The sequence below is a fragment of the Colobus angolensis genome, unplaced genomic scaffold (genome assembly GCF_000951035.1).
Source record: "Colobus angolensis palliatus isolate OR3802 unplaced genomic scaffold, Cang.pa_1.0 Scaffold107, whole genome shotgun sequence".
Lineage (NCBI taxonomy): Eukaryota > Metazoa > Chordata > Mammalia > Primates > Cercopithecidae > Colobus > Colobus angolensis.
The window spans coordinates 3189858-3200500 of NW_012111697.1; the positions used below are offsets into that span (position 1 = coordinate 3189858).

Below are 10643 nucleotides of genomic sequence, written 5' to 3' on the forward strand. Positions count from 1 at the left end.
AGATCACGCCACTGCACTCCAGCCTGGGTGACAGAACGAGACTCCATCTCAAAACAAAAAACAAAAAACAAAAAAAAAAACAGAAGCGTCTGTACAGGACTTAGCTTATCTGGCTCTAGAGTTGCTCAACAAAGGGGATGAGTGTGAAATCGCTTTGGAAACTGTCCAATCCTTCCTCAATGTAAAGGATTCATATTGACAGGGGATGGTGGAGGTCTCCCTCCTGGTAGGTGGGAAACCTGAAATCAGGAATTACACCTAATGACACGGGGTGCTCTTCTCTCCTGAGCAAGCAGTTCTCTGGGGTGGTCCTAGAGAGACGGGAGAACATATAAAGCAGAGATACTCAAACTTCAGCATGCTCAAAATCTCTTGGAGGGCCTGTAAAAATGCAGATGGGGCCGAGTGCAGTGGCTCAAGCCTGTAATCCCAGCACTTTGGGAAGCTGAGGCTGGAGGATCACTTGAGGCCAGGAGTTCGAGATCAGCCTGGCCAACACGGCGAAAGCCCGTCTCTACTAAAAATACAAAAATCAGCTGGATGTGGTGGTGGTGGTATACACGTGTAGTCCCAGCTACTCGGGAGACTGAGGCATGAGAATTGCTTGAACCTGGGAGGCAGAGGCTGTAGTGAGCCAAGACCTTGCCACTGCACTCTAGCTTGTGTGACAGAATGAGACTCTGTCTCAAAAAAAATCAAATAAATAAATAAAAAAAAATAAAATGCAGATGAGGCCGGGTGTGGTGGAACACACCTATAATCCCAGTAGTTTACGAGGTTGAGACGGGAGGATTACTTGAGGCCAGGAATTCAAGGCTGCAGTGACCTATGATGGCACCACTGCAGTCCAGCCTGGGTGACACAGTGACACTCTGTCTGTAAAGCAAATAAACAAACAAAATGCAGATAACTGGGCCTCCAGAATTTCTGATTCCACAGGTGCAAGGTGGGGCCCTTGAACTTGCATTTTGAGCAAGCCGCAGTCCTGCGGAGGGAGGGCTGGTTGTGAAGCTGCCAGCATTGTCTGAGGACAGCAAGGACCCTTGGATGGATCAAGCCTCAGCGCCCGTCTATGAGAGCTTTAAGTTTTAAGTGAGAGCTCCCCACGGCCGAGAGCTTCCTTCTGAATTCCTGTTGCTAGGAATTCCAAAGTCACATTGAGGTCCTAACCCCTAGTAGCTCAGAATGTGAGCTTAGTTGGAGGCAGGGTCTTCACAGAGGTAATCAAGTTAAAAAGAGATGGGCGAATCCTGATCCAATAGAACTGGTTTCCTTATAAAAATGGGAAATCTGACAGGGTGCAGGGGCTCACGCCTGTAATCCCAGCACTTTGGGAGGCCAAGGCAGGTGGAAACCATGTCTCTACCAAAAAAAAAAAAAAAAAAGCCAGTAGTCCCAGTTACTGTTGAGAGGCTGAAGCAGGAGAATCGCTTGAATCTGGAGGGTCGAGGTGGCAGTGAACTATGATTGCACCACTGCACTCCAGCCTCAATGACAAAGCAAGACTATGTCTCAAAAATAAATAAATAAATAAATGGCAAATCTGGGCAGGGGTGAATACAGGGGGAAGAGCATGTGAAGATGAAGATGCCATACAGAGAGAGGCCCAGAACAGATCCTCACAACTCTCAGAAGGAATCAATGCTGCCAGCACCTTGATCTTGTTGATCTTGGAATTCAAGCTCAATTCTGGTGTTTTTTTTAAAAATTTTATTTATTTATTTATTTATTGAGTTGGAGTCTTGCTCTGTTGCCCAGCCTGGAGTACAGTGGAGGAGTCTCCGCTCACTGCAAGCTCCGCCTCCTGGGTTCACGCCATTCTCCTGCCTCAGCCTCCTGAGTAGCTGGGACTACAGGAGCCCGCCACCACGCCCAGCTAATTTTTTTGTATTTTCAGTAGACAGGATTTCACCGTGTTAGCCAAGATGGTCTCGATCTCCTGACCTCGTGATCCACCCACCTCGGCCTCCCAAAGCATTGAGATGACAGGTGTGAGCCACCGTGCCTGGCCTCAAGTCTGGTTTATAAGCCACCCAGTTTGTGAAACTTTGTTGTAACAGTCCTAGAAAACTGATACACCTGCTTTCTCGTACGAGATTAGCTGATGCAGCAGCACCGGCCACTGGATCTGCAGGTCGGTTGTCCCCTTAGACAGTGTACCTGCCCGCCAGTCACAGGTCCTCTCACCCAGCCTCTTCCTCTCACGGGCTCCAGCCGCCTCGCTCCCACTGGGCTCCTGGAGACCCGAGTTGCAGATGTCAGCGACTATTGCGAGTGCTCCTGTGGGACACTGTCCTCTCCCCAGCAACAGCCTTCAGTTCACACCCAGGGAGGAGATGGAGCCCCACACTGCACCCGCACACAACTCCAGCTCCAACGAGGTGGGTGTTGATGCTGAAGGCTGGGACATGCAAATACCTCCAGGATCTCCTTGTCACCCCGACCACCACCACCAAAGCCCAGGCACCAGGCCCCTCTCTTCTCCAGGACCCAGGCGTTCAAGCCCCACCCGACTCTCAATGGGCCTTTGTCCCGGACTGGGAAAGGCACGGGCAGAGTCTGACATCATGAAGCCTGGGGTGGGGGTGGGACTCCCCCTCCCCCTCCAACTCCCCCACATCCCCACAACACTTCTCTCCCTGGTCTGAGGGATTTCCCCGCCCCTCATCCCCTGGGTTCTCCCTTGAGAGCGAGGACACCCCCTCCCCACTGCTCTGGCCTGAAGGAGGAGAGATGTCCCAGTGCGGCTGAACAGCTCATGGTGAAATCACTGCTGCACTTTGTCACGCCACCTCCAGCTGTCCCAAGCCCCCACCCACCTTGCAAAGTCGTGACCAAGGGGTGGAATCTGCACTCAGAAGGTCCTCGCCCAACTCGGTCAGCACAGCCCTCTGTGCACCAAGCACACTGCTCCAGGGGACAGAAGAGTGCACATGATAGAGTGGCAGATAGGTTTCTGGTGAGCCCCTGCCTCTGAGAGCTCCTGGGTTAGTGGGAGGCAGAGACGGGCAGACCTAGGGTGCACACGGGCCAGCCTGCCAGGGCTACAGAAGGAAAGGACAGCACTGCAATGGAGGGGCCTGGCTAATGGGGGAAGATGGGAAAGCTTCCGGGGGAAGCGGCAGCCAGGCTGCTGAGCCTACAGGACGGGTGTACGGCAGCCAGTGCCAGAGCGGGGAGTGCTATGGAGTGGGGACTGCTTTCCAGGAAGAATGAGCAGCAGGTGCCCAGGCCCTGAGTCTGAAGACACCCCGGGGCTCTGGGGAACACATTCAACCACCCATGCTGTTTATTAAGCTCAACTGCCTGCCAGGAACTTGTCTATGAGCGCGGATGGATTGAGAATATCCAAGACAAAGCTTCTGGCCTGGTGGAGGGTCATGTTCTCATGAAAGGAGTTGGTGAACACAGAAGGTCATTTCAGATGGCAAGAGGAGGTGACATTGACATTGAGGGTGGAAAGGACCTGTCTCCTTCTGCTGCCCACCTAATGTTGCCACTGAGATTCCCTGAGGACAATGCCTCTGTCCCTCAGCCTGGGAATTCCAAAGAGATTAGACTGCCCCCCCTCCCCAGGACCCAGAATCAGGGTGTTTAGGGATGGAGGATGGGGAGAGAGCAAGGCAGCCACCCCCAACCCCTCCAGGAAGGAGCTAGGAGAACCCAGGCGTCAGGCTGCCCAGTCCGAGCCCCGTGGTGACAAGGGCCCTTTTGTGCCCCCCTCCCCCGGGGGTAGGGAGGAGCTGGGCCCTGGAGGCAGGCGGCCCCTGGCACCCAGGGGGAGGGGAGGGGCTGGCAAGTAGGGGGCCTAGACCCTGGGAGGCAGGGGACTGTGAGCTGGGCCAGCTGAGCAGAGGTGCAGAAGCAACTGCGTCCAAGTGAGTACGATGGCAGGGAGGCCAGGGCATGGGGAGCAGGGCGCCGGGGCAGTGGCACCCAGACGTGAGCAGAGTCAGGTGCTCTGGGTGAGGAAGCGTCGCTGTGCACCACCACTGATTTAGGATGCAGGAGGGTGTGGCTTGGAGCTGCTCTGGGGATGGGCTGGGACCATCACTGGGGCAGCGATGGGGCTCTGGGAAGAAACCGCAGAGAGAAAAAACAAAGGGCCCCCCTCAGCACCCCTTGTGGGTGAAGGTTTTGCAAGAGAGGTTTCCTTGGGGTTCCCGAGTGCGGGGCAGATGGGGTGGAGGAGGTCTGTGTCTGGCTGAAGAATGGAAGGATGTCCAGGTGATCAGACACCTGCAGTCTGCAATCTGGGAGGTGGATGGGGCAGTGGGCTGTGAGTGACCGCATGCTAGCACCTGGGCACCCAACAGGTGTGTGTGTGCGTGTGTGTGTGCGCACACGCGCACACACACACACACGGCTGCCCATGCACCTTCCTCTGTGAGCCTCAGTCAACTTTGATTCATTAATCCCCACTAAGGAAACTTTTTATTTTTTATTACTATGTTTTTAAGAGATGGTACTCTCACTATATTGCCCAGGCTGGTTTTAAACTTCTGGGCACAAGAGATTCTCCCAACTTGGCCTTCCAAAGTGCTGGGATTACAGGCGTGAGCCACTGCGCCCGGCCCCAACTAAGGAAAGTTTCTAGATGCATTTGTCCTCATCCCATCCTTCCCTTGACATTTTAACCCAACAGATCTGCTGTACATATGTTTATGGACTGTGACCACACACATTGTAATAACTGAGGTTGATTTGGCCCCCATCCCGAGAACTGGCTTTCCCCCACTGTTAAGAGTACATGATTTACCTGATGGTTTCATGTCTGCCCGGGCACGTGCTCATCCTCATCTGCGTCTCTCACCTGTACCTTCCTGTCACAGGTGCAAGGGCAGCGTCGGCCAGGTGTCCACTGGCGCATGTCTGGCTGGACCCGTGTATAGCCATCCTCAGTGTGTGTGTGCAGTTCCTTGCATCTTTGTCAGCCTGCCATGCACGCAGGGCTGTGTGTGTGTGTGTGTGTGTGTGTGTGTGTGTGTGTGTGTGCACCGAATGCCAGGTCTATGTCTGTCCAGGTGTGTGTGGACAGCAGCAGGGGCATTGCATGCATGCCTCGGGAACTGTGTGAGTGCCAGCCCATCTCTGTGGGCACAGGAGTCCCCGTGCCTGTCTGCGTGTTCAGGGTCCTGTCTGGGTGTCCGCATGAGTCTCTGCTGTGTGTGCCTGCCCCTTCTGACTGGGGCTACATCTGTCACATTTCATCCCAGCAACTGGATATGTGTGTGCATGCGTCTCCGTCCGTGGGAAGAGGGTGGTGAAGGCTGGGAAAAGCAATCACTTGGAAACCCTGGCTCCAACCCCAAGGCAACCCACAGAGCAGCAGGGTGCCAGGGGCTCGCTAGCCCCCACCCTGGGCCTTCCTGGCCCCGTGCAAAGCCCAGTCAGGAGTGCCTGACCCCTTTCTCACTCCCCACCCACCCTGAAAGCCCCCCGCAGGCTAAAGCATCCTCTCCCCGAGGGAACAGGACTCTTTTGTACCGGGGACCAGCTTCTGGTGAGGGTGCAGACACCAGGGGCCGTCTGTGGGGTGGGAGAGGGCGGCAGGAATTCACGTGGCATGTCGGGAATGCTGATGTTGTGAAACCCAGTCATTGATGGCGCTGGGTCCCTGCCCGCCACCCCCAGGCCCCGGCCGTGGGACATCTGCTCCCTCACTCCACTCGCCACACCCCTCTGCCTCAGCCCCGTACCCCGATGTGGTCGTTCCCCCTTCCCTCCCCACAGTTCTCCCACACCCCAGCTTGTGGGGAGTTGTTGCCAGAGAGTGGCTTCGAGGCTGTGTGGGAGGGTCCCGGGCATGATGGGAGCCCACATGGGCAGCCTGACAACACGTCACAACCCATGCAGGAGATACTGAAGCGGGGGCGGGTTGGGAGCCCTGATCCTGCCCCCTTGCACCTGAGTGACTCTTGTTGCAGGTTGTCTGGCAGCTTCAGGTGGACCCAGAAGACGTTCCCAACTCAGGGAGACTCAGGTGAGGGGCAGGGTACCAATTCTCTTTCCTTGCTTGAGCTTTGCAATGCTGGCCCTGCCTTGGCTCTCTGGTTCTTACTTTCTGGAGCTCTCCAGGGCCATCATGATGACAAAGATAATGATCAGCACATCATCACTGCACAGAGACAGGACATGCGGCTAAGACTGCAGACCGACTGTGTGGTCTTGGGCGAGTCGCTTAACCTCTCTGGACCTCAGCTATAAAATGAGGATAATGCATCTTCCTCAAAGAGATCAAATGAGTTAAGACAGCAGAATAAGCAATGAGGGCTGGCGCATGGCAATGCCATCGAAGGGTTTGTAATTATAAGTAATAGCAGCAGGTCGAGTGAGGTGGCTCACGCCTGTAATCCCTACACTTTGGGAGGCTGAGGCAGGAGAATCGCTTGAGCCAAGGAGTTCGAGGCCAGTCTGAGCAACGTGGAATATGGCAAGACACCCATCTCCAAAAATAAATAAATAAATAAATAACAAAATAAATAAACTACAAGAAAATTATCCAGGCACGGTGGTGTGCACTGAGGACCCAGCTACTCTGGAGGATTGCTTAAGCCTGGGAGATTGAAGCTGCAGGGAGTGAGCCATGATAGCACCATTGTATTTCAGCCTGGGCAACAGAGCTGAGACCCCATCTCAAAAAGTAAAAAGTTAAAAAATATCAGCAGACTAGACATGGTGATTTGCACCAGTAATCCTTTGGGAAGCCAAGGCAGGAATATTGCTGGAGGCCAGGAGTTCAAGACCAGCTGGGCAACATAGTGAGATCCCTCCCGCCCCATTTCCACAAAAAAGAAGAAAAATTAACTGGGTGTGGTGGAGCATACCAGAAGCTGAGAGAGGAGGATGACACGAGCTCAGGATTTCGAGGCTATAGCGAGCTGTGATTGTGCCACTGCATCCCAGCCTGGGCAACAAGACCCTGTCTCAGAAAAACAAGTAAATAAATGCATAAATAAATAACAATAGCAGCAGCAGCTAACATGTGAATGAGCCCCTTCCTGAAGCCCACATGGAACACCCCCTTTCACTTCCCCCAGCCTTTAACCCTCTCCTCTCCATTTCCAGCGATCACTTACTTGCTGTACAGAATGATATTCCTCACGGCACTGCCTCTGTTCTGGATTATGATTTCAGGTAATGGCCGACAGGTGCTGGGGACCCAAGGGCCTTGGCCCCTGAGCAGGTTGGAGGTGTGTCCCTGCACCCCCTGGCATGTGGTCGGGGATGGGAGCTGGAGGGGGTGATCAGGTAGGATGTGTCCCTGAACTTCAGCTCCCTGCTTGCCCGCAGCCTCCCGAGGGGGTCACTGGGGTGCCTGGATGCCCTCGTCCATCTCGGCCTTCGAAGGCACCTGCGTCTCCATCCCCTGCCGCTTTGACTTCCCGGATGAGCTGCGGCCCGCCGTGGTGCATGGTGTCTGGTACTTCAATAGCCCCTACCCCAAGAACTACCCTCCGGTGGTCTTCAAGTCGCGCACCCAAGTCGTCCACGAGAGCTTCCAGGGCCGCAGCCGCCTCCTGGGGGACCTGGGCCTGCGCAACTGCACCCTTCTGCTCAGCAACGTCAGCCCTGAGCTGGGCGGGAAGTACTATTTCCGTGGGGACCTGGGCGGCTACAACCAGTACACCTTCTCAGAGCACAGCGTCCTGGACATCATCAGTGAGTCCCCAGCGGTTGTGCAGCCACCGGGGGTTGCGGCAGCGGGGCAGGAAGGAGTGTGGCCGGAAGGCCTCCCCACACCTTCCCCAGCAGGCCTGGATGGCAGATCTGGGAGGTGCTGATTTGGCTGGGGGTGCAAACCTCAAGGCCCACGCAGACCATGCAGGTGACAGACATGAACAAAGCAGGGCCCCAGAATAGTCTTGCTGCCCTCAGAGGGAAACAGGTGTTCCTACTCTTTTGGAAACACCTGGAGAAAGACAGTGGGGCCAGTGGGTAGGGGCAAGGCTGCTGGGTCCCCACTTCCGCGTGGTGACCTTGGGTAAGTGACTTAACTTCCTTGGGCCTTGGTTTTCTCTTCTGTAAAATGGGGATAAGAATAGCACTTAAGGCAATGAGTGAAATGCCGTCAGGTGCCCAGAGCAGCATCTGGCACATGGCCTCCAGCTCTGGCCAACAGAAAGCAGGGCCATGGCTGTCAGGCGTTCTGAGTTTTCAAGATAAACCAGAATTTCGGATTCTTTGGTGTAATCTCCAAATTCTTGAATTTTGGCTGCTGATTCAGATTTTTTTTTTTTAATCTGTTAAGCCAAATAGAATACAGCTATGGCAGGACACGGCAATCAGATTTCAGGGGATCCCCTTGCCTCATTTCTGAGCGGCGCTGCTGCTTGGAGCCCTCAGTGCCGAGTCCCTGTGAGAGAGCCGGGTTCACCCTGGTGCAGAAAGAGACTGTGGAGGTGCAGTACACACACATACACCACTCTACAGAAATCACACACTACACACTGCACACTACCTACACACTACCCACGCGCCACACACACACCACACACTATACATACATCACACACTACAAAAACCACACACCACACACTGCTCATGCTCCCTACACACTGCCCACACACTGCCCACGCACAACACACACACACCACACTACACAAACCACACACCACACACTGCATATACTACACACACTCTACCCACACACCACACATACACCACCCCAAACACACACCACACACAACACACACACCACACTACAAAAACCACACACCACACACTGCACATGCTACACACACTCTACTCACACACACCACACCAAACACACACCACATACACCACACACTACACAAACCACACACCACACACTGCACATACTAACCACGCACCACACACACACCACACACCGCATAAACTACACACCACACACCGCACACACTGCCCACACGCCACACACACTACACATACCACATACATACACCACACACTGAACATGCTACCCACATACCACACACTACACACCACACAAACCATGCACACACTACACCCTATACACACTGTACAAATATATATGCACTACCCACACATCACAACACAAACCACACACTCCATACACAACAAACATGCACAACACGCACTACACAAACCATACACTGCACACACACCACACACTACCCAAACCACACACCACACCCCGCACACTCTACCTACACACTACCCACACACCAAATACACACCACACACCAAACACAAACCAGACACCACGTACACACCACACACACAAACCACACACTATACCCACCACACACTGCACACACACACCATGCACTATGCAAACCACAACACACACTGCAGACACTACCCCTACACCAAACACACACTACACACAAATCACATGCTACACAAACCACACACACTACACCCTACACACCCTGCACACATACATGCACTACCCACACACCACACACACCACACATGATACAAACCACACACCACATACACACCACATACTACACTCACACCACACACACCACACACACACCACGTACTACACAAACCACATACCACACACGACCCAAATTGCACAACAGCCCCACACACTGCACACATACATGTACTACCCCCACACCACACACACACCACACATGACACAGACCACACACCACATACACCACGCACTAAACTCACACCACACAAACCACACATCACACACACAGCACACACTGCACACATACCATACACACAAATCACACACTGCACAGGCTACCCACACACCACACACTACACACATGCATCACAAACACACCACACACTACACAAACCACACACATCACACTACACACATGCACCACACACCCACACCACACACACACACACACACACACCCCTGCACACACACACTCACGTGCCAGGCAGAGGGTAAACCAAGCAGGCATGGGAGAGGAGAGCCGCTTGGGAAGTGATGAGGTGTGGGGAGCCCACACTGACGCCAGAGCTACGGGGTTTGTAACCAGTGTTACCTGGGTGCAGCTGCAGCCTCAGTTTCTCCATCTGCAAAATGAGCAAAATTACAGTACTCGCCCTCTCGCTTCGTGGGAGGGACTGGCAAGTTAAACGCTGTCAAGTGCTCTGGCCACGACACTGTGATTTTCATTACGATGGCGCTCTGGTGGCTCCGTGGAGGGCTCCGGGGTGACCAAGAAGAGGAAGGGTGAAGGGAACTCTGAATCCGGAGGCAGGGAGCGGAGGCGGTACCGCTGAGGCCTACCATTACCAGCAATGGAGGCGGACGAGGAGGAGGGTGGGTGGGGTGGGACTGGGACCGTAGCCCGGTGCTGCTTCCTCAGCCCTCCCTTTCCCCGCCTCGTATAGACACCCCCAACATCGTGGTGCCCCCAGAGGTGGTGGCAGGCACGGAAGTGGAGGTCAGCTGCATGGTGCCGGACAACTGCCCAGAGCTGCGCCCTGAGCTGAGCTGGCTGGGCCACGAGGGACTGGGGGAGCCCGCTGTGCTGGGCCGGCTGCGAGAGGACGAGGGCACCTGGGTGCAGGTGTCGCTGCTGCACTTCGTGCCCACGAGGGAGGCCAACGGCCACCGGCTGGGCTGCCAGGCCTCCTTCCCCAACACCACCCTGCAGTTCGAAGGCTACGCCAGCCTGGACGTCAAGTGTGAGCCTGGGTGCGGGCAGGGCGGGGTG

General features: G+C 54.6%; 1 protein-coding gene across 3 annotated transcripts in view; it reads left to right on the top strand.

Annotated features, from left to right (window-relative positions):
- The first annotated feature begins 3719 nt into the window (after nt 1–3719).
- MAG (myelin associated glycoprotein) overlaps nt 3720–10643 on the top strand; it is a 21178-nt gene continuing 14254 nt past the window's right edge. For 2 of the 3 annotated variants that reach the window (XM_011947903.1, XM_011947891.1), the window contains exons 1-5: nt 3720–3878; nt 5928–5983; nt 7069–7137; nt 7294–7662; nt 10318–10614. In XM_011947903.1, the coding sequence (XP_011803293.1) occupies nt 7092–7137; nt 7294–7662; nt 10318–10614 (712 nt within the window). In that variant the 5' untranslated portion in view covers nt 3720–3878; nt 5928–5983; nt 7069–7091. Of the gene's footprint in view, nt 3879–5927; nt 5984–7068; nt 7194–7293; nt 7663–10317; nt 10615–10643 lie in introns of all 3 variants that reach the window. The other variant, XM_011947899.1, reaches the window with a different exon arrangement.